This window comes from Staurois parvus, unplaced genomic scaffold, assembly GCF_062004578.1.
Source record: "Staurois parvus isolate SC_StPar_1 unplaced genomic scaffold, SC_StPar_1.0 ptg000131l, whole genome shotgun sequence".
In the NCBI taxonomy this organism is placed as follows: Eukaryota; Metazoa; Chordata; class Amphibia; order Anura; family Ranidae; genus Staurois; species Staurois parvus.
In genome coordinates this window covers 2,249,764-2,274,679 of record NW_028317927.1, presented here as the reverse complement: position 1 = coordinate 2,274,679, position 24,916 = coordinate 2,249,764, and the positions used below count along the sequence as shown (strand labels likewise).

The 24,916-nt window shown below is 43.2% G+C and overlaps 1 protein-coding gene across 1 annotated transcript in view; it reads right to left on the bottom strand.

Annotated features, from left to right (window-relative positions):
• The window catches only part of SLC9A9 (solute carrier family 9 member A9), a 931,015-nt gene that overhangs the window by 890,527 nt on the left and 15,572 nt on the right, over positions 1 to 24,916 (bottom strand). Inside the window, exon 2 of the mRNA XM_089672557.1 lies at positions 1,915 to 2,117. Coding sequence (XP_089528683.1) covers positions 1,915 to 2,117 — 203 coding nt within the window. The remainder of the gene's footprint in view (positions 1 to 1,914; positions 2,118 to 24,916) is intronic.

The window sequence follows — 24,916 nt, the reverse complement described above, 5'->3', positions numbered from 1 at the left end:
GTTCTATATGCCGGGAGGTGGAGGCAGACATTCCGATCATGTGACCACTGTGATTGGCTGCATCAGGAGCTTTCAGTTACCCGTCAGTTACTGTGCTGGGAGCGCACTCTCAGTGCAGTATTGTGTTTATATAGGACCGAATATATGTAGCTACTCAGCATTCAAGCCCACCTGCCAAGAGGCTGGATATATATGCATTCGGCTGGCGGCAAGTGGTTAAAAACCAATAAAAAATTAATGGACATTTCCATGTGCTATACAACACGTTTTACTGGACACCACTACATGCGTCCGGATTGGGGTCACCAACATTATACTGTTCAATGTAAGAACATCAAAGACTAATAGGAGCCATTTTTTTTAGTGTAACATGGGTTGTCAGTGCCCGGGGCAAGGCAAGTAATTAGAACCCCCTAACTTTAACTTACAGAAGAGCGGCCAGCCAATAACCCTGTCGTAACGCTGGCTGGAAAGAGGAGGAGTGAGAGACAGAGAAAGGTGAGAGAGATGGGGGGGGGGAGGGTAAGAGAGAGTGAGATGGGGGTAAGATAGAGGGGGGTGAGGGGTGAGAGAGAGGGAGGGTGAGAGAGAGAGAGAGGAGGGATGAGAGAGGAGGGGGTGAGAGAAAGGGGGAATGAAGGGGGGGTGAGTGAGAGGGGGGAGAGGGGAGACTCCCTTATCACCCACATATTACACCAGGAGCCCCCCCCCAACAAAAAAAAAAATTACACCTGTATAATGGTCTACGTCTTTCAAATGCCTGTAATGTACCTGTATCCTATCAGCAGGGTTCCTTGATCGCTACATCAGCTGTGGTGAAGGAGTCAGTGTCTTGTCCTGACATCTAGTATCACGGAGTCCACTCACCTTCCTGCTGCCCACTTTCCCACTGGCCCCATCACCAGCTGCATGTAGCAAGGCAAGTTCAAAGCCCGGGACCCCAATCCACTCTGCCACTACTTCACAGGTCGGGTGCCACCGCCTCCTCCTCTCCCCTCACTGTCACTGGAAGTCCCCTGCTCATTCCACCTCAACAAGCTCCCCTGACCCTTCCACCAGGCCCTGCTCCAAGCCACACTCCTGTCTAAATAATGTGTCCAGGTTTAAGGCTGACACATTATTCAGACCAACAGTGAATCGGCTGACAAAAGCCCAGACACCAGAAGGCAATTTCTGGTCGCCGTGGTGACCTGATAGCTGGGATTTGTTAAACTCTGGACTAATCCCATTTAACATGTTTCACAAATTACCCATTCAACATGTTTCAGGGCTGGTTCACATCCCAAAAACGCACTCCGGATGCATTCCAGATGCATTCCGGATGCGTTTTTGCTTACAGTTCACACCACAAAAACTCACTCCAGATGCATTTCTCCAGATGTGTTTCTGCATTTGTGTTTTTGATGCATTCCAGTGAATTTTTTCCCCTTTTTGTTTTTCCTTTTTTTCCACAGCTTCCTGGAGTTTTTTTTCATGTGATATGCATTGGACTGCATCTGGTGTGATGGCCATTTCATGTTACACCTACATTAGGTTCAGAGATCCCTAATTTTACACTTTAGTAAATCAGGGCATTTACGCACATTTATACTCAATAACACATGTACACTTATAAAAACTGTCGGTCACATACAGCCCCCAGACACAGCAATGTATTTCTTTCTCTGTACGCCACTAAGCAGGGCACACACTTTTGTTTCTAGATGCAGCTGTTTGTATGGCCCCATATTGATTACCATAGTGTTGTGTTTAGAGGCATACAAAACTAGATGATGTATGCACCCAAAAGTGGCATTTTACACAGTAGTGTGAATGAGCTCTTCATCCTGTGCATTGTTTTGTTGTCTAGGTGGTAGAGGTGCAGACTACGAAGTACATGCTTTAATAAAGTCTCTTGTTCTACTTGTCACTTACCTTTTGCAGCATAGCATTACCCTGGTCATTGTTAACATTGCGCTTGTTGACCTCCCCTCGGTACTCATACTGGTAGACATGGTCTGTGACATTAATCAGCAGCATGGTGGGTTTGCTCTTCAGGCTCTCGCAGTCGTACACAGCGCCATTCTCATGTTCATAGGATTTTGTTGCATAGCGTATTATTAATCCCATTACCAAACCTGCACATAATAAGAGGAGGATGTCACAATGTGATTCTATATTTCTATCCACTATAAAATAAAAATGTGTATAAAATGGTGAAGCTTCTAATCACGTTATTAAGACCTACTGTCTGGTGTATGATTTATTCTCTCTTGACAAGAGAAGATTAAGGGGGGATATGATCAACATATATAAATACATAGGTGGTCAATATAGTGAACTCGGAGTAGAGTTATTCACTTTAAAGTCATCACAGAGGACAAAGGGGCACTTTTTACATCTGGAGGAAAAGAGATTTAATCTCCAAATATGGAAAGGCTTCTTCACAGTAAGAGCGGTGAAGATGTAGAATAGACTTTCTCAAGAGCTAGTTCTGGCCAGCTCAGTAGATTGTTTTAAAAAAGGCCTGGATCATTTCCTAAATGTACATAATATAACTGAATAGAAATATTTATAGGTAAAGTTGATCCAGGTAATATCCGATTGCCTCTTGGGGAACCAAGAAATAATTTTTTTCCCTGCTGGTACAAATTGGTTCATGCTGTATTGGGGTTTTCTTTTGCCTTCCTCTGGATCAACTGTGGGTATAAGATTGTGTACATATGATTGTATAATCCCCCCCTCTCCTTTAATGGTTGAACTAGATAGACGTGTGTCTTTTTTTCAACTATGTAACTACTGTCTGAACAGTGCTGATTGGTTGCGGGCTGCTCACATGCACTCTCCCAAGAAAAAGACCCTCTCTAGCAATATAAACCAAACTGAGCATGTGCAGCTTGCCCTCAAGACTCTGTTCTATCAGTAGATGGATTGGCGACAGTAGAAGAAAAGGAAAGGATCAGAGAAGACAGGATCAAACAGCCTTTTTATACAATGCAGAGGATTAACCCTTTGGGTTCCACAGTGAGTATAACAAGCATGCTTTACTGCATATACAGACTGATTTTCCTGTTGTGTGTTTAGTAATACTTTTATACAAACCTTCCTTTTTCCAAAGAATTAGAATTCATATTCTTCCCCAACTGTTTCAAACACTGCTTATTTAAGCAAAATGTGCAGCCTAAGCAAACTAAACATTGCTTTTACTGATACACACTGGCTTTTTGTCAACAGCTAAAGCTTCATCCCCTCGAACCTGTGGTTGCTGAAGTGTGCAGGCAGCAGTGACACATGACTGTCACAGGATGTCCTTGATTTGTGGCCTGTGATTGACAACCTGGCTTCACATTCTGTAAGGTTAGAGAAGGCGCTAGATGGCAGTGCCCAACAACTGAGGTTTGGATGACAGACAAGAATTTTCTTCTTCAGTGATTATGCAAAGATGGGATTTTTGTAAGTGAAATAATGTACTGGTAGAGGTTCCTGTAAACATTTACAAAAGATAAAGTTGCTTTAATAAGACAGTGGCGGTTATTTACTAAAACTGGAGCACTCAGAATCTGCTGCAGTTGTGTATGGTATCTGAAACCATTCAGTTAAAGCGCTATCCTCAGTGTTCACAAACATAATCAATGTCCCTTTAAATATACAATACACCACATGCAATATATGTTTGAAATAAAGTCCCAAAAAAGTCATTTTTATATTCAAAATAATAAAGTAATAAAAAGTCCACAAAAGTGCTTGTGAAAACAAAAGATCCAAATTCTCTTGAGCCAGGATGTGAGCAATTTTAGTTTTTCATTTTTACTTCCCTCCACCTAAAAGATTTCAGTTTGTTGTTTAACTGAGTTGTACAGTTTATAGGTTACATTAAAGGTGGAAAAAGTTCTGAAATGATTTATTATCTTTGTCTCATTTTTTTACATCACAGAAACCTGACATTTTAACAGGGGTATGTAGACTTTTTATATCCAATGTAGGAGAATTATACAAAAAAAAGATTAGTGAAACGCACAATGCTTTCTTTTATCACTACTATTCTTTTACACTGGCTTTTGAAATTTACAAATGCAACAATTTAGAAATTGGATGAAAGGTTTAGCACTCTGAAACACTTTTTGAGAGATAAATAGTGCATTTTACATACAACTATAAAGATCAGACCAAAATGAGGGACAAATGGGGAGGGCAGAGGTACAGAAGGATTTTTTCCCAATCAGGGACAGTCCCTCGCAATCAGTTATGAATTTGCATGCATTAAAAAGGGCATCTACTCACGCCTGAGTGAAGCACACCTAAACAAGCCCCCCCCCCCAGCAGGTGGCTTACTGAAGGGGCAATACAGGGAGCCAAGAGCTCTGGCAGGGGGCCCCAGAAGAGGAGTTTGGGGACCACTCTGTTCACAAAGCAGGTAAGTATAACATACAGTGAGGAACAGAAGTATTTGAACACCCTGCAATTTTGCAAGTTCTCCCACTTAGAAATCATGAAGGGGTCTGAAATTCACATTGTAGGTGCATTCCCACTCTGAGAGACAGAATTCAAAAAAAAAATCAGGAAATCGCATTGTATGATTTTTAAAGAATTTATTTGTCTTGCACTGCTGAACATAAGTATTTGAACACCTAAGAAACAGCAAGAATTCTGGCTCTCAAAGACCTGTTACTGTGCCTTTAAAAAGTCCACCTCTACTCCACTCATTAATCTAACTTAGTAGCACCTGTCTGAGCTCTTTAAAGACACCTGTCCACCCCAAAGTCAGTCAGACGCCAACTACTACCATGGGCAAGACCAAAGAGCTGTCAAAAGACACCAGAGACAAAATTGTGGACCTCCACAAGTCTGGAAAGGGCTACGGGACAATTGCCAAGCAGCGTGGTGAAAATAGATCAACTGTTGGAGCAATTGTTAGAAAATGGAAGAGGCTAAAGACGACTGTCAGTCTCCCTCAGACTGGGGCTCCATGCAAGATCTCACCTCGTGGGGTATCACTGATGATAAGAAAGGTGAGGAATCAGCCCAGAAATACAAGGGAGGAGCTGGTCAATGACATGAAGAGAGCTGGGACCACAGTTTCAAAGGTCACTGTCGGTAGAACACTACGCCGTCATGGTTTCAAATCATGCATTGCACGGAAGGTTTCCCTGCTCAAGTCATCACATGTCCAGGCCCGTCTGAAGTTTGCCAATGACCATCTGGATGATCCAGAGGAGGCATGGGAGAAAGTCATGTGGTTAGATGAAACCAAAGTAGAACTTTTTGGTCTAAACTTCACTCGTCGTGTTTGGAGGAAAAAGAAGGATGAGTTGCATCTCAAGAACACCATCCCTACTGTGAAGCATGGGGGTGGTAACATCATGCTTTGGGGGTGCTTTTCTGCGAAGGGGACAGGACGACTGCACTGTATTAAGGAGAGGATGAATGGGGCCATTTATAGGGGCCATTTATTGTGAGGTTTTGAGCAACAACCTCCTTCCCTCAGTCACAGCATTGAAGATGGGTCGTGGCTGGGTCTTCCAACATGACAATGACCCTAAGCACACAGCCAGGATAACCAAGGAGTGGCTCCGTAAGAAGCATATCAAGGTTCTGGAGTGGCCTAGCCAGTCTCCAGGCCTAAATCCAATAGAACATCTTTGGAGAGAGCTGAAACTCTGTGTTGCTCAGCGACAGCCCCGAAACCTGACAGATCTAGAGGAGATCTGTGTTGAAGAGTGGGCCAAAATCCCTGTTGCAGTGTGTACAAACCTGGTCAAGAACTACAGGAAACGTTTGACCTCTGTAATTGCAAACAAAGGCTTCTGTACCAAATAGTAAACACTGATTTTCTCAGGTGTTCAAATACTTATGTTCAGCAGTGCAAGACAAATAAATTCTTTAAAAATCATATAATGTGATTTCCTGAATTTTTTTTTTACTTCTGTTTCTCAGAGTGGGAATGCACCTACAATGTGAATTTCAGACCCCTCCATGATTTCTAAGTGGGAGAACTTGCAAAATCGCAGGGTGTTCAAATACTTCTGTTCCTCACTGTATGTATTATTTTAATGTAAAAAAAAATTACAACCACTTTAACCTCTTCCGCCGGCTGTATGCATATATGCATCCTTTTGGCAGGTGGGCTATAACACCCACTGACCCCACATATGCAGCCCTATTTAAACAATCTACTGTGCTGAGAGAGCGCAGGGAGCGTGCTCCAGCACAGTAAGGAATGTGTAATGGAAAACTCTCAATACACACTTGTGATCGGGATCATGTGATTACTGTGACAATTAATCACAGCAGTCACATGATCAGAATGCCCGCCTCCGCTTCCCAGCATTTAAATCCTCTTAAACGGCTGGGAGGCGGCAGAGGGAAGAGGTTGTTTTTATTAGGTTGCCACCACATGACTTTTTTTTGCATTGCATGCTAATTTCTGTATTCCTTCCCCCATTCTTGTGAGATCTGTTCCTTTGGGTGGGCTTCTGTAATCCTTTCTCCTCTCAAAACACACACTGGGGCTAGGAAAGCCAATACTCATTTTGACCACCTTTAACATTTACACATATTGTATCGTGTTCAGCATGCAATACTTTCATGGACTTCAAGTGTTTGGTGAGTTCAGCTATTTGACAAAGATTGTCTGCAGTGATTGATTGTCTCTGCTATATACAGACCAAGCATAGAGGTCTCAGGAAGGGACAGTCACTATCATAACAATTGGAGTGAGAATAGTTACTCAGCTAAAAACGCAGTAAAGTCTTTGGGTTTGTTGTGCCCTATTTTTTTTAAATTTCAACATTTTCCCGTGAAGGACAAAATAACAGGTTTGTACTGTATGTAGCCATACAGTCCACTGGTGTTCCCAAATTATCCTACTTTACTCACCACTGCACTAACACCTGCCTCTAGGCTTGCTGCCACTCCAACGATGCATGCTCGATGGATGCTCACTTGCCACCACAATATCAATACACGGTTTTGTGCCCTCCACCACTGCAGTCACATGCCCTTCCACAGTAAGTATGGTCAACAAACGGGCACACGTTTTCTAGTGAACTATAAAACAAAAGTTACTTATTTCTACAGTACTGCTCTTGTGCCACTCTAGCCCTGATCCATCTAACATAATTACACTGATTACAATGCTCAGCTTCTGCTCTTTATGGGTTTTTTTCGCTTGCTTTGTCCACCTTGTTACAGCTGCGCTTTCTCCATCAACACATGGTATAAAAATAAAAGTGCTAATAATGTGCTCCTTGTTTTCAGTCTGCCAGAGGAGAGGGGCACTTCTGCTCCATGCTGTGTTCCATTTCAAATCAGTCACAAATGAGATATGACACTGTGAACTGATAATTGTGCAGAAAAGAGCAGCTCGCCCGCCACAGTCACTTAGTACTGCAAGACATTTCTCCTGCTGCTTTCTAGTACTGAGCTCTCAAAGCTGTCTGGCTCAGATCCAGAATCTTCACTATGACAGTTTGAAGAGGAGATGGTCACTACCCTAGAGATTTACAGCTCACAAAGACAGCCAGGGTTAATAACTTAAGGTGGGTAAATAAATGTTACTCCAGCAATATACATCCAGAAAAGACTAGCTGCAAGTTCATCATCTAAATAGTCTCCAGTGCACAGTTCATCTATAACCTTCCTATCATTCCTTCTTGTCCTTCCTCACATATCAATGTCAGTACTTATGCACATTGCAGGAATTAAAGGAGAACTGCATAAAATTGAAAAAAGTATAGTAAATATCTATTACCCTGATTCTTATTTTACAAATGAGATTATGCGATGGCAATGGCCTGCAAACCCAGAAAAAAAATAGTTTTATTTGGTTTAAGTTGTAGTTGTAATATATACTCCATCCAGACACAAAGGACGGTATTTACTAAAACTGAAGAGTGCAAAATGTGGTGCAACTCGGCAAAGAAACCAAACAACTTCCAGGTTTTGTTGCCAAAGCATAAATCGATACTAAAGCCTGTTTTTCTAAAAATAACAAATACTTACCTGCTTTGTGTCATGGCTTTGCACGGAGCAGCCTGGATCCTCCTTTTCTCGGGTCTCCCAAGGATTCTCCTGACCCCTCCTTCCTGTTGGGTGCTCCTACAACAAGCAGCTTGCTATAGGGGCACCGGCTGCTATGTGTGTCAATGTCTCTTTTCATTGGTTCACTGGCTGAGATTGACAGCAGCGGGAGAGGGAGTCCCGTTATAGACACGACTCCAGTGCACATTACTGGATCGAGAGGGGGCTTAGGTGTGTATTGGGGGGGCTGGGGGGGGATGCTGCACACATAAGGTTTTTTACCTTCATGCAAAAATGCATGAAGGTAAAAAACCTTGAGCCTTTACAACCACATTAATTGAACAAGCTGATGGCGCTTATGTACCATGAGCTGTAAGCACAATAATATTTAGTAGGGGTTCCCTGAGAAGCTATTTCAGTTCTTCAGTAATAAAAAGCTTGAGAAAGACTACCATAAACCAAGCATATCAACCCAGTGTTCCTGAGACCCTCAAGGGTTCAAGAACATATACTGAATGAGACTCCAGCTGTTATCTACAATTGTGTTCAAAATAATAGCAGTCAGACATCACTAACCTGATCAATCACTGTTTTTGGTAGAAATGATATTTCTACATGGCAAATAATTTACTAGCAGGTGTAGTAGAGTAATAGAAATCCAACAGACCCAACATGCATGCTGCTGATTCTGTGTAATTGAATCACTAATTGAAAGGGGCATGTTCAAAATAATAGCAGTTTGGAGTTCTATTAGTGAGGTCATTCATTCTTTGAAAAATAGGTGGCAGGCGTGCGCATGCGCGGCCGGCGGGACGGACATGTCCCGATAAGGCTCCGTCTCCCCGTCGGGTGACAGCGCCCTTCAAGCAGCGGGTCCCGGCCCGCAATATCTCCTGGGGGGGACTCGATCCCCGCAGCAATCCATCCAGGGTCTGATCCGCCCTGGTTCACGGCGGATCACCTGCAGCAGAGCGGGGATTCCTGACAGGGAACTCGTGTCCCGCGGTGAGCCGCACATAGGCCCGCCCACCGCTGCCTACACTGCGCCCAGGCAGAGGAGAGGGAGAATAGGGGGGCTGAAATCTCTATAACAGCCCCCCCCCCCCACAAACTACACAATGGTTAAGGGGGCACCTCGGCACCAGGTCCCCCCTTCCACCAAAACGATAAAGGAGGCCCTGGCAAAGGCCTCCACAAAGATGGCCACCGCCCCTACACGTGGAAGCAAGCAAGCAGCAGGGGCATATGCAGCCCTGCAGGATCCGCAGCCCAGCCATCCCTGCACGTCTGAGGGTGAGTCTGACACTGAAACTGATGTCCCTGCACAAGCCCTGACGCCTGACCTTACACCTCCTGACCTGTTGTCACGCTTCGAAAAAATGCTGCACAAAGCTTTGAAGCAAACCTCAGACCGCATCACTGCCACGCTATCTAGGGAAATCCGTGAACTAGGACAGCGCACCGCGGACCTAGAACAGAGGGTAGATGGTCTTGACGCCTCGCTTCAGACACATGCGGACGACCTGGATCTCCTGCGTGACGAAAACGCTACTTTATTGATAAGACTGGAGGACTTTGAAAACCGGGCACGGCGCTCAAACTTGCGTATCCGTGGCCTTCCGGAAACGATCGTCGATGTCCAATCAACGGTTACAGCTCTGTTCCAAGAGCTTGCTCCAGCTATCCCAATCGAGAGATTAGAATTGGATAGAGTCCACAGGGCACTAGCGCCACGACGCACAGATGGTCCTCCACGTGACATTATAGCCAAGCTCCACTTCTTCCGCACCAAAGAGCAACTCCTACAAGCTGCCCGTAACATAGAATCTCTACAGTTCCAGGGACATACCTACCAATTACTCCAAGATCTATGCCCCACAACTATCTCCAAGCGCAGGGCTATGAAACCTTACCTACAAGTGCTCCAACAACACGCTATTCAATATAGGTGGAGCTTCCCCTTCGCAGTGCGATTCCGATACCAATCCCGAGATTACACCTGCAAGACTCCAGAAGATCTCCTAGACACCTTGCGGATCCTGCAACTACATTCTCCAGCGATGCCTTCAGAGAGCGCCAAGCGGAGGTCTGCATCCTGCTCACCGCGGAAGTCCCGCCCCGCGCGTGCGACTGAAAGTCCACTCAACCTCCACAAACGAGGACGATTTTCGTCTCCGGGTCTATCCTCACAAGATACCATGGACTGAACTATATCCCATGATTATTCTTCTTTCTCCCTCATTTTTTTTTGGCCACAACTGACTGTCATTGTGGTTACCACTGTTGATATTCTTTCTCCCTCTGCCTGGTAAATTTTGGTTGCCCCACAACCTGGGGATTGTTCCACATCCCCCCCCCCGTGCTTCATTCTCATTTTAGTTTAGTTTATATTTGGGAGCCTAGGCTTCGACGGCAAGTGCTGCCACAGCCCCATGATATCTCAATAGTACAGCTACTGCCGTCTAGGCCTAGGATACCATGATTTTCTTTAATGTGTTTTTTTTTTCATACACCTGTTCTACTGGGACCTCGCCATCATTTTTCAATTTCGTTGCTGTCATCCTTTTGGTCCGTGTACCTGCACACTCCAACCTAGCCCCTGTGTTATTGGTTATTTAATAGCACTTGGGCTACTATTGTTCCCTAGCCCGCCCTGACTCAGGGTGTCCTTGGTAACCCACCCTCTAGGCCTTACATGGCCTCTTACACCCTTTCTTTCCTGTTGCCTCTCATATACCATACCCCTCCTCCCCTCCTCCAACGTGACTCCATGACTCTGCACAACATGCTTCGCAGCGTTCTCATCCCTCACAGTAACCATCACGCTCCACCCCCGGAGGTAGTGACATGCTACTCTAATCACTATGCACTTTTCCCATGGGCTCGTTAAATATCCTTACCCTGAATGTACAGGGCCTCAATATTCCACAGAAGCATAATAAGGCCTTTCGAACCTTTGCTACACTCAAAGCACACGTGGTCTGTCTACAGGAAACACACTTCACTCCCAATTCTACTCCTAAGTTTTTTGGCCCCCGATTTCCTCAGGTCTATACAGCCTCTGCCACCACCAAACGTAGGGGGGTACTGATTGCCTTTCATCGCACAACACCTTTCACTCTATGTACCGAAATCAAAGATCCGGAGGGTCGTTACCTCCTGTTAGTTGGGCAGCTCCTAGACGTAGATGTCACCATTGTTGCATACTATGCCCCAAACCAAGACCCTTTACCATTCCTTTCCCACATACTCTCGGTTATAGACCACCATAAACGCGGAACTTTAATTGTTAGCGGAGATTCTAACAGTGTAATATATCCCTTTCTCAACAAATCCCCTCAACCATCTTCTGTCCCTGCCTCTAAACAAACCTTCCAAGCCATACTACACCGTTATTCTTTGATAGATACATGGCGAGAACTCAACCCGGCTAAACGCCAATACACCTTTTATTCTCATCCCCACCAGTCATTCTCCAGGATAGATCATATTTTCATTACCACCGCCTCTACCTCCCGGCTCCTGACTTCTGAAATAATTCCAATCCCCTGGTCTGACCATTGCGCCGTACTCACGGCCATGACCTCGTTAGCCCCATCTCCTGCTGAACCCTCTTGGATTATTAATGATAACTTGCTTGCAAACCCAGCTCACTTTCTAGAAATTGAAGCAGCCCTTAAAGACTATTTTTCTCTCAACCAATCGCCTGATATTTCTCCTCTCCTGTTATGGGAAGCACATAAACCGGTATTGCGAGGGTTTGCATTAGCAAAGCATCCTTCTTAAATAAATCCAAAAGACAACAACGTCTCTCCCTGGAGCAGGCCTACGATTGCTCCCATCAAGCTTTCCAGGCGGCTCCCACGCCTGCCAACCGTGAGGCCCTGGAGCGATCTAGATTGGCTCTAGATCTCATCCTCACAGATCAAGCGGAACTCTCACTCCGCAGATCTAGGCACAAATATTACACTAGGGCAAATAAACCTAATACATTCCTGGCCCTCTCAGGCTTGACCAACTTACTAAACCTATCCGGATGTGCACCTCTTCTGGCAACCTCACAAGCAACCCAGAACTCATTCTACAGACTTTCCATAAACACCTGTCACAGCTTTACTCCTCTTCCACACCTTTTGACCCCGCACAAGCAGAGGCCCTTTTAACTTCCATTTCCTTCCCGAAACTTTCGGAATGTCAGTTAGTGGCACTTGAGCGACCCATCTCCCCAGCCGAAACCTTAGACGCTATTAAAAATCTGAAACTACGTAAACGCCCAGGACCAGATGGCTTCTCAGCCACCTATAAACTAAATAAAAAATTTGCTCATCTCCTTACACCTATCCTCACTAATGCTTTTAATGCCTTACTGTCTGGCCAAACCTTCAACCATGAAACAGTACAAGCAAACATATCAATGATCCCAAAGCCGAATTCTGATGACACGCAGTGGTCCAATTATAGGCCAATTTCTCTTCTCAACATTGACATCAAACTGTTAGCCAAAATCCTCTCTTCCCGTCTTAACCTGTGTATTGGCTCTCTAATACATAACGACCAAGTGGGCTTTATCCCAACTAGGCAAGCGGGGGATAATATTAGGCGTGCATCTCTTTTGGCTAATTTAGCCAGGTCTCGTAATATCCCAGCCTGCTTCCTGTCCCTGGATATCCGGAAAGCGTTTGATACAGTCTCATGGCCTTACCTCAGATATATATTGCACCGTTGGGGTTTCGGCCCACATTTTTTAACCTGGGTCTTCTCGCTGTATCGAGAGCCTTCGGCCAGAATTAGATATCTGGGGCATAGGTCAGCTCAGTTCCCAATCTCCAGGGGCACGAGACAGGGCTGCCCTCCTGTCCCCTTTGCTCTTTGCTCTGGCTATAGAGCCTCTTGCCCTCTTAATTAGAGCTAATCCGGATATCAAAGGACTGGAGATAGCAGGCATGCACCATAAACTATGTCTCTTCGCGGATGACGTCTTGCTCTTTCTTACATCTCCATTGACCTCCTCCCCATCCCTACTCCGGCTTGGTCGCGTTTGGTTCGCTATCTGGACTAGTAATAAACCCCCATAAATCAACAGCACTCAACATCTCTCTCCCCCCGGTAGAGTTGACACATCTAAAGCAGATTTTACCATTTCCTTGGTCACAGTGTCATATCCCTTTTTTGGGAATCAAACTGACCCCTAAGTTATCAGACCTTTACGCAGCTAACTATCTTCCGATGCTAAACCACCTTTCGGCCCTTTTGACCAAATGGTCTTCCCTACCCCTCGCATGGCTAGGCAGAATAGCAGTTATCAAAATGTCAATCCTCCCAAAAATCCTATATCTATTTAGAGTCCTCCCAGTCCCAGTCCCCCCTCACTACATCCGCACACTGCAGTGTCGCATTTTTTCCTATGTATGGGGCAAAACTCGTCCTCGTATACCACGCTCCACCCTATACCGTTCTAAGCTCAATGGTGGTCTAGGCTTACCCGACATCAGCAAATACTATCAAGCAGCGCATTTAGCCCAATTACCTAAATATCATGCAACCTTTGAAATCCCACAATGGGTGGCACTAGAGTCGATAGAATGTGACCCCTTATCTACAGCTAACTTACTCTGGTTGAGGCCAATAGACCGCCGCTCTATAACCAACCCCATCACTTCTCATTTTTTATCCATGTGGGACAGGCTGAAAACCCGATATCCCCTTCAATCACTACATAATCCCCTGCTTTCGTTCCTGCGAAACCCAGCTTTCCCCCCGGCCTGGCAGACACCCCTTTTATTCAAAGCCTGGTCCTCTGCTAATTTGCTCCGCACGCATCATTTCCTACAGAGGAATAAGTTTAAATCCTTTGCCTCGCTGCGGGAAACGCATAACCTCCCAGCTTCCGAGATATTCAGATACTTGCAGCTACAACACTTTTACGCCCCCTACGCTACCACAACTAATCGGCCAGATGCCATGTCTCTATTCGAACGAGCATGCTACAAAGACCCTCACAGACGTGGGCTTATCTCTTGCTTATATTCACTCTTCACAACCTCGATCACCACGTCCCCCCTCTGTATACCCATAAGTGGGAAGTGGATCTGGGCAAGAAACTTGACCTATCTGATTGGGATCACATTTGGGCCAACACAAAATCTTCATCACAGAACATTGTAGCACTGGAAACAAATTATAAAGTTTTAACCCGCTGGTACTTGGTCCCAGCGAGAATCGCAAAATTTACCCCTAATTACTCTCCCAACTGTTTTAGAGGCTGCGCAGACCTAGGAACAAACTACCATATGTGGTGGAACTGCCCAGTGGCCCAAGTCTTTTGGGATGAAATTTTCACCATGATATCTACACTTAGCACTATCACTCTACGTCCTGACCCAACAACAGCCCTACTCAATCGGTGCCCTCCTGGAGTTTCAAATTCACAATTCAAGCTCCTCATGCAAGTTACGACGGCAGCTAAACAAGTTATAGCGAAATCCTGGAAATCCCCCACCCTAAGTGTTGCAGCCGTCAAAACCAGAATAACACAAGCCATGATACATGCAAAGGTGGAAGCCACAATTCTAGACAAAATTCCTAAATTTTTACGCATATGGAGCCCCTGGGTAGAGCACTTCCTCCCGCCTAACTTCGATGAATCACTCCTTCTTCCTTGATTTTTATACTGCGAGCCAAGGACGCTGTCAACAGCCCTTCGTAGGCAGCACCTGAGGTCTGCCGCAGATGTGCTAAGTGCTCATGGAGTCACCGTTGCTGTTCCCCTTTCCCTCCCCTATCTTCCACCCCCGTCTGACCCCCCTCCAAACTTCACCCTATTTCTTTTTTGCACCTGGGAGACAATACTCTGATTGGCTGGGACAATGATGTTATCTGTAGTCGACTTTTATATACCTGTTTCAGCTAGAATTATATAGACATCTGTAATGTGATCCTCATTCATTTTTTCTACGTCCTACTGCCACCTCATTGTCCAATGTACACTAACAATGTCTCCCTGTTTGTAACGTTTGTAACTTTATGGTTAATTGTTAATAAAATGTTTGAACAAGAAAAACAGGTGGCAATTATTGCCCTTATTTAAGGAAGGAAGGCAGCAAATGTTGTACATGCTGGTTACAGTGCATTTCTCTCTGAAATTCTGAGGAAAATGGGTCGTTCCAGACATTGTTCAGAAGAACAGCATACCTTGATTAAAAAGACGATTGGAGAGGGGAAAACATATAAAGAAGTGCAGAAAATGATAGGCTGCTCAGCTAAAATGATTGCAAATAATTCAAAATGGCAACCAAGACCTGAAAGACGTGGAAGAAAGCGGAAAACTACCATTCAAATGGATAGAAGAATAGCCAAAATGGCAAGGACTCAGCCAACAATCAGCTCCAGGAAGGTCTAAAGTTACCTGTGAGTACTGTTACAATTAGAAGACACCTATGTGAAGCCAAGCTATCTGCAAGAAGCCCCCGCAAAGTCCCACTGTTGAAAAAAAGACATGTGCTGAAGAGGTTACAATTTGCCAAAGAGCACATTGACTGGCCTAAAGAAAATGGCACAACATTTTGTGGACTGATGAAAGTAAGATTGTTCTTTTTGGGTCTAGTGGCCGGAGACAGTTTGTCAGACGACCCCCAAACACTGAATTCAAGCCACAGTACACTGTGAAGACAGTGAATCATGGTTGCGCAAGCATCATGATATGGGGATGTTTCTCATACTACGGTGTTGGGCCTATTTATCGCATACCAGGGATCATGGATCAGTTTGAATACATCAGAATACTTGAAGAGGTCATGCTGCCTTATGCTGAAGAGGAAATGCCCTTGATATGGGTGTTCCAACAAGACAACGACCCTAAACACACCAGTAAACGTGCAACGTCTTGGTTCCAGACCAACAAGATTGATGTTATGGAGTGGCCAGCCCAATCCCTGGATCTTAATCCAATAGAAAACTTGTGGGATGACATCAAAAATGCAGTTTCTGAGGCAAAACCAAGAAATAGAGAAGAACTGTGGAATGTAGTCCAATCATCCTGGGCTGGAATACCTGTTCACAGGTTGACTCCATGCAACACAGATGTACAGCAGTTCTCAGAAACAGTGCTTCTACAACTAAATATTAATTAAGTGATTCAAAGGAAAGCAAAATCTTCAAACATTTTTCAGTTTAGTGAATGTTTGAGGTTGTAAAGAAGAATACAAACACTGCTATTTTTTTGAACAGTCTAATATTCACTTTTCTTCAATATTTTTAGAGGAACAACACAAATTTGATATATTTTTCTTCATGTTTTGATTTGGAATAGAATGTGTAGTGTTCCCAATGCATTTGTGTGCATGGAAATAAAAGCTATTAGAAGGATTTTGAGCTTTATTCACTTTTTTCAACACACTGCTATTATTTTGAACACAACTATAGTTGGCAAAAGCTAAAAGTAACCACTTCAGGACCTCCAGGCCTCTTTGTACTGTGGACAGGAGGCTCCTACAGGTACAGTGACATACCTGTATGTTGATGGCCTCTTCTGGGTACAGGGCACGTGCGCGCCCCCACCTACTGACTCACAGCCCAAAGCCCTATGTTGACAAACACAGGGCTCTGTACAGAGGGAATGACCTCTTTGATTCTTCTCCCTGCAAAGCAGGGAACAAAGAGATTTGTTGTAAAAAGCAGCACATGATACACACAATAACACTTACCCAGAGATGTTTACCCCTTCCCATCCAGTGTCATTAGTACACTGCCAGAGTGTAGTATTATCACTGAACACTGCATTAGTGTCACTGGTGATGTCATTGTCAGTCAATTCCCATCCATTGTCAGTTAGTATTAAATTACCAACCGCACAGTCACACTATAAGTAGCTGATCACTGCCTTTAATAGTATTAAAAATAATAAAAAAAAATTCCAGTATATATACCATAGTTTGTAGATGCTATAACTTCACACAAACCAATTAATATACATTATTGGGAAGACATGTAGCAGAATACCTTTTGACCTACATTTATGAGGAAATTAGATTTTTAATAGTTTTTTAAAAAAATGACATCACTTTCAGTTTAATACTTCAGAAAATGCTTTATAGCAGAAAGTTAAAAATATATTTTTTTAATAAAATCTCAGTCTTTGTTTTTTGTTTATATAATAAAAAATAAAAAATCCCAGTTGTGATCAAATACCACCAAAAGAAAGTTCTATTTGTATAAAAAAAAATGATATAAATTGTGTTTGGGTACAGCATTGCACAATGAGCAGTTAAAGTGGTGAAGTACTAAATTGCAAAAAAATGGCCTGGTCATGAAGGGGGTAAAACCTTCCAGAACTAAAGTGGTTAAAGTAAAGGTAAATCCTTTCTTTGTAAAACAAATCATTCTGTTTAAATTGGTAGTAAAAAAAAACAAAACACAAAAAACACTCCCTGCAAGGCAATGGCATAATGTGTTAGTATGCATTACATATTAGTACAACCCAAGCTTTGGCCATCTGACTGGCTGAGTTGCGATGACGTCACTCCAGCGCATGTGCACAAGAGTCACGGGTCACAGTGCACTGCTCTGAAGGAACGGCACGGGTATGTACCAACTAAAAAAAACCCTGAATATCTCCTAAATGGTGCACGTTTAGGAATTCTTCATTTTACCTACAGGTAAGCTTTATCATAAGCTTACCTGTAGGTAAAAACTAACAAAGTGGGTTTACTACCACTTTAAGATAGAAATGAAAGGCAAAGCATTTGTTCACAAATAAAAGAAAAAAAATGACATTGGACGTTATAAAACCACCAGTAGTGTTAGCTGTAGAAAGCTGTGTTAAAAACACGAGTTTTGTCGTGTTTTTTAGCGTTTTTGTATTAGCGTTTTTCAGCACTTGCATTTTTTTATGTTTTTTAGCAAAACTATACTCCCACAAAAGCTTGAGTCTCAAAAATGCTCATAAATGTCAGATAGCCATGGTTTTCAGCATTTTGCAGCATTAGAGAGTTTTTACAGCCGGAAAACATCCCTGCTAAAAAACGCTGATAAAAACCTATGTGTGCATGGACACATAGGATAACATGCTGGGGGGGGGTTTCTGACTGTAGAAAAAAAGCCTGAAACCGAAAACAGCAGCTGTAAACACGCCCAGTGTGCATGAGGCCTAAATATAATTTTTCCCCTTTGATATAGGTGATCACATACCCTTTGTTCCCAGCTACATAAGGATCTTAGGGAGCAGGGGGAGAAGAAATAGCAGTGCACTGATCTTCTCAGTGAATAACTGTGCAGGGGGGCATGTCAGCACAAGTCTGATCATTGGAAGAGAGTAGGCTGAGTTCCTAGGACAGCCAGAAAACAGCATACTGCGCTCTCATGCCTAGTATGATCAGTTTTTAATAGGAAAGCAAAGGGACTTGCAACACCAGGTATGTCACACAAAGGAAGTAATACAGAATACTTTTTAATACAAGTACATGGTACAGCAGGCACATATCAGGAATATGGAATGCTGGGTTTACATATTGTTTAATTACATCACTTGCAGCTTAGTACTTCAGAAAATGTTTTATTGTAAAATGCAATTATTGCTATACAGTTAAACCCTGTCTCTGGGGAAAGTGAAAAAAACCTCTCTTGCATCGGTGCACTGGAAAAAGCAATGATCGCCTGCTCTCGCATCAGATGGCACTTGCCTCTGCTTCTACAGTCCAATGGAGGACTGTTTCTTGGCATCCTCATGATCAATACAGTTACAGTTACACATTAAGTAGGTATGGACCTCTATAGATATAAATTGGCCCCTTGAAGATTTATTCCACTCAATTTTTTATTTCTAAAAAGTCAACAGACTTTTTTTCCTCAATTTTCGATCAGTCTTGTTCAGACTATTGAGACAACTGCAATATATCCCATGATACTCTGTTTAGGCTAATTTTCTAATCACCAAGTCAGACTCTTTATAAAGCCTGATTCTGCAATGATCCACTTGACAGGTGGTAAATAGATGCACTTGCAAGATGCAGACGATCAATAGTTTCAGAGCCATGCAAAAGCTTGTAGGCTCTGTACAGAGTCCCTGGAGGCTATCACAAAGTCTTCAACCAGAGCAATTAGGTCTAATAACTAGAGAGATATAATCCATTCTGAAATGTGAATTTTTACTTTAGTTCACTGGTAACATCAACCCTATAGAACTGTAATCTAATGTAAAAGCATGATGCTGTTTTAAAATAAGGATATGTTGAAATATATTTAATTGAAAGGAACAAGTGTGAGGGTTTTACCCCCCTCCCCCCCCCAATATGGCTCCCAATCATGGCATCTATTAACATATTTACATCTTCACTGCACTCTGGGGTTCCCAAAACTTGGGATGAATGTAACGGCCACCACTGCTTCTATCTGCCATTTGTGCATTACTATTACTCAGTAAGTGTCATAGTTAGTTACCTTCTGTGACTGCCGACATCACCTCGCTATTGCGCAATTGCATGAACAAAGTGTCTGTATGAGAACCACAAAAAAGGAAATTCCTTTTCAAAAAACAGGAGAACGTTAAAGGCATCGTACTATGACCAATGACACATTGTAAGTAAAACAAAGGTTTATTACATCACATTAAAAAAAGGCAGAGTGAAACGCAATAACCGCATAAATATTACATACAAATAAACTTAAAATTGTACAAATGCATAGCTAGGCTAGATGCTAACAAATCCCGGTTGTCTGTGTCGATTCGCTTTGCAGTCAGAACTGCTTTATCAGAAGCATCACTGAATTTGTCACCTATATATTATCCGCTGACTCTCCAAGGGGAGCCCCAGCCACGGTCTAAACACCAGCCCTCAGACATTTTTCTAAAAAAGAGGGGAGATAGGGAGGTGAAGGGGGGCTGGACACTGGACCACTCACAGGGGAAACACGGTCCACACCCGGTCAACCAATCACAGCTCATCAGAATAAGGAGTCCTCTCAAGTGCAGCAGGTCTCCGATGGAGATAGGGCATGCAGTGATACCAAAGTGTTTCTATGCTCCTCTGAGCTACTGAAGCCTATGCTCTCCTAAGTTCCCATAGCTTGTGAATGCCTTGATCATAGCACCCACAACCTGCTGCAGCCAATCCACCGTTGACCCACAACTCACAACACACTCAAATAATAGTGAACCCCCAGCCTAGTCTCCACTGCATCCACAGTCAAGCTTCCCTAGCACCCACAACCAAGCCTCCACTGCATTGGCAGCCAAGTCTCAAATGCACCTGCAACCAAGTCTGGCTGCACCCTCAGCCAGGTCTCCACTGCATCCACAGCCTAGAGGGGGGGTCCCTGACTGAAAACAAACTACCTCTTTGATTCTATTCACAGAGCAAGCAGCCACACAGAGGGATAGGGTCTACATCTTGATCCTGCCTCTACCTTCTGCTGACCCTCTAGAGGTCCAGTAAACTTGAAGCTCAGAAGGCCACACAGGCCTACCTGCGGACCTTGACCACATCTACCATGCCTTCAACATTCCTCCCTATTCAGAACCAACCTCAGCAAAGACCCTCCTCTTTCACTCTGTACCCACTCTTGCCTTCTTGTTAATCTGAGGACCCTAAGAGCAGCTGGGGATTTCATAAAATGGAAGTTTATGATTTTTTTTTAATTGGGACACATCACTAAACACTTTAGCTATGTGTAATGGCATGTATACCATTTCCTGTAGGCTGTTTCTTGTAAAAACCTCCTTTCATGCTTCCTTCATAGCTGTCAGATATTGCTCTGAGCAGCTATCTTCAGGTGCTGTGAGTAAACCATAGCCACTGCTAGTATGAAAAGTTGCAAAACTTCCAAAAAGAAGCCTCAGGGTACCTAAAAATATATATGATCAAACACAAATATGTATTCCAGGAGTCCCTAGACACCAAGCCAATGAGAAACTAACAGAAAAACTAGTTGTGGACTCAACCAGAATGGGAATATGTAAACACTCAAGAAAAATAATTCAAACAAAGGAGAAGGTGATCAGTGGTACACGAAAACTTCTTTATTACAGACAAAATTAAAAGTATAAAACAAACACAAAAAATCGTACCATACTCCACAGGTTCTAAGTAGGTAAATCCCCGTCAGAGGAAAGCTCATTAGTGGAAAGAAAATTGTATGGATGACTCATATGTAAGACTCGTTTGTAAGCTATAACATGTTTCATGCAGGAAAGAGTGCAAACGCATAATAACAAAAAAACTCCTATACTCAGAATTTACCAGTCATAAGTGCCAGGATAAACCCAGCACCAGACCAATCATACAATGAGATTGGTGTAAATATTAGTGTAATACAGGGAGGGATGCAGGAAGGGTACCAAAACCCCCCTCATACACTAAACACCAAGGCAACTGATCCTAAATGTATGACCACATTTAGACCAGAGGAGGATGTAAATAATGTTATATGAAAATCCCTTGACCCTCTCAGGTGCCAAGTTGTAGGGCACCATCCCGGGGAAATCCTAACAGGTCACTGTAACCTCCCTCATACATGATCAGGTCAAGGACTAAGCTGGTGTATTGCTGGATGTTCCTGAGAGTAGGTATGCTCTAGAGGTGGTTTTAGATGGAAAGTGCACTCCCTTGAGGGGATGTAATGTCGTAGATGAACTAGCACCGGGATTTGCCTCAAATTTAAGGTAATTAGTATAGCCAGTAGACACTCAGTATGCAATAACTTCTCAATGAAAGAAATGGCATTAGTTGAAGAGAGGCACAGTCCCTTTGATACATGGAGGTGCGCAGGATGAGACTTGTAAGCAATCAGAGTAGGCAATAACTTCTCAATACACAAATTTTGACATTTATCTGGGGCATAGTCCCTTTATATAAACAAGGGTGCAGATGGCATAGCTTGTAAGCACTCGAAGTTTGCAGTAACTTCTCAGTCAAAGAAATAGCATTATCTGAAGCACAGTCCCTTTAATTGCACAGGGGTGCACGTAATATAGCTAGTAAGCAAAGTATATTGTGACTCTTCAATCAAAGAAATGACCTCTGTGTATGGCAACTGAAATCTTGGGGGGGAGGGGTGACAGTCCATCTTAGCACCAGCATAGATCCAGCCATGTGGCATTTACTTTCCTGGTACAGTTGTTGGACCATAAACTGATATTTTTAATCAATATCTAACAGAAGAAGGTCCCCATGACAGACTTCGGACATGGGTAGATGGGTGAGTTTGCTTTGAATATTAAAAAGGAATTAAGAGCATATTTGGTTTGTGGTGCTCAGATGCAGTGTAGTTTAAAGCAATACAAAAGATTGTTTTTTTTTTTTCTAGAGGTTTTCTAGAGAGCAGCCCAGATCCAACTCAGGGTCCTCAGATGGCGCTCCTGGCTCCTTCTTCCTGTTGGGTGCTCCCATAGCAAGTAGCTTGCTATGAGGGCACCCAAGCAGGCCCACTCCTGAGCCACTGCTTCATATGTCCATTCACTCGGCTCGGCCCCACCCTGCCCCTCTGTTTCCATTGGCTCACTGGCTGTGATTGACAGCAATGGCTCCCGCTGCTGTCTCAGCCAATGAGGAGGCAGAGACCCCGGACATTGCTGGATTGTGATGGGGCTCAGGTAAGTATTGGGGGGACAGCTGCACACAGAAGGTTTTTTACTTTCATGCACGATGGTAAAAACTTTGAGCTTTTACAGCCACTTTAAGGCAACCTCTGCTATGTTTGCTTCACATTATATTGGACCTTTTGGAAGCTTGGCCTAAATCAATTCTGTATTTTCAATCTGTCTTCAACCTCATTTTCACATACCAAACTACTAACATGCCTGAAGCCAGTGGTTCTCAACAAACTTTCTCACCCTACTCTAGGGTTCAACAAATTTTAGGATTCCAAGATCTCCTAAATACAAGTGTAACTTCTCAACATGTACACATGGGCCATATGTGCTTCCTGGGCCACATGGGCCATAAGGCCTCTTGCACATGGATATAATAATTTATTAATATTTATACTCTGGATCTTATTGACAGAAAGAGCCTGAGTAAAACGTTCTGTAAAGACCTTGCAAGTGCAAACATGCATATTCGTATAAATGCATACAGTTCTTTATCCTTTTCTAGTTGCAAATGTTCAACATACAGTATGTGTATGAACACGTATGTGCATGAATTACTACACTCAAATGTAGAATTTTCTATTTTTATTTGACAGTTCTGTATTCATCACTGTTTTATTGATATTTACACAACTGTGTGCATTGTTCCATAGACAACAATGCACCTGTGTTCAGATCAGTAATAAAAAATGGTGTTTTTTTACTCCAATGTGCAAGAGGCCTAATAATAATTTCTGCTAAAAACAATCGGTAAGTAGTTACCACAAACCACACAGAGACATAACTAATATCATACTAGTAACGTGCAACACTGACAGCTTTTATAACCAAATCTAAATAAAAATCTACTGTGCAATCATGTACTCAAGAGTAATACACACCAGGGGTGTATTTATCACAAGGCAAACAAGGCATTTGCCTAGGGCGGCATTTTTCAGGGGGGGCAGCACTGCCCCTTGGAAGAAGGGATGGAAGAAGGGACACATGCGGCATGGGGACCTGGTGGGTTCCGAGAGATGCTGTGGGTTTCATAATGGTGTATGTACAGCCCGACTCTCGTTCCTGGGGAAGTCCGGAGCTGTGAAGGTGAGTGTCTTTTTCTCTCTCACTATGGGGGATGGTGGCTGGTGTATGGGGGGCAGTGGTAGTGGAAGGCTCGGGTGGAGGGCAGAGGTATTCTTGGTCAATGTCAGGCTCTTTCTGTGGGGGGGCGCCAATTTCTGTGTTGCCTAAGGCAGCACAAAACCTAAATACACCACTGGTACACGCTATGAGAAAATCGGATGAACAATCATCCAGGTGCATATCATGATGTACTTGAGATTGATATTATCTTGTAAGAAAATTGTCGAACGACAAAGACAAGCATGGCTTGTAGCACGATTATTGTCACAGAAAAAAAACATGACACAGATTGTAGCACTTTAATGATCCAGAATATAAAAGTTCTTTCTTTTATACCATTTTTTTTTTTGTTGCCCTCTTTTTCTGGGTCATTCTTTGTGTTCGAGTATGCGCAATATTTTCTATTTCCATACGATTACTGTACACATTGAACAAAATAGGATGTTATGTTAAAGTATAACTATAGACAAAACTTTTTTTTTTCCGTTTTGGATGGAGTAAGAGGGATTAGGAAGCCTGTCAGATTTGTGATCCTGTCTGTGCCCCTATTAGGGAGATTCACTCTTCCACTTTGTCCTGTTTACCATATCATTGAAAGTAAAAGGAAATCTCAAATTTTTGGTCGTCCCCAGAAAAGTAATAGAGGGGAAATCTTACAATAGGGTCAATAGTTCCGGTGACCTGGAGGTCCCCAAGGAGTTCACTTAATTTGCAGGGATTTCCGCTCACTTCCTGTTTGGCTATGGGACAGGAAGTGAAGGGAAATCTCTGCAATGGGACATGGGATTATAACCCTGCCTTGCTCTATCCAAATTGGAAAAAAAAGTTCTACTTTAACAAGTGAAAAAAAAAATTCTAGCTTGCACCTTAATTTTTTTTTTTTCATCGAACATCGATTTTCGTATCATGTGTACTGGCCTTCACACCCGCTTGTATGTAGCAAATTAACAAGTCCATTTTTCTAACATGTATACCGCTGTTTCTGGCTACTGATCCTCATCAATACAAGGTATAAACATAAAAATTTGGGATTGGTGGGTTATCTACAGTCATGTGCAAAATGAAGTACACCCTATGGAAGCTGTGGACTTTTTCAACATATTTGCATGGGCAAACACTAGATTTTTATTCAAACTTTGCCTATAGATAAAGGTGATAAACTAAGTAAAATGTTGCCTTTTCAATCATTTATTCAGCAAAAATTTAATTTGT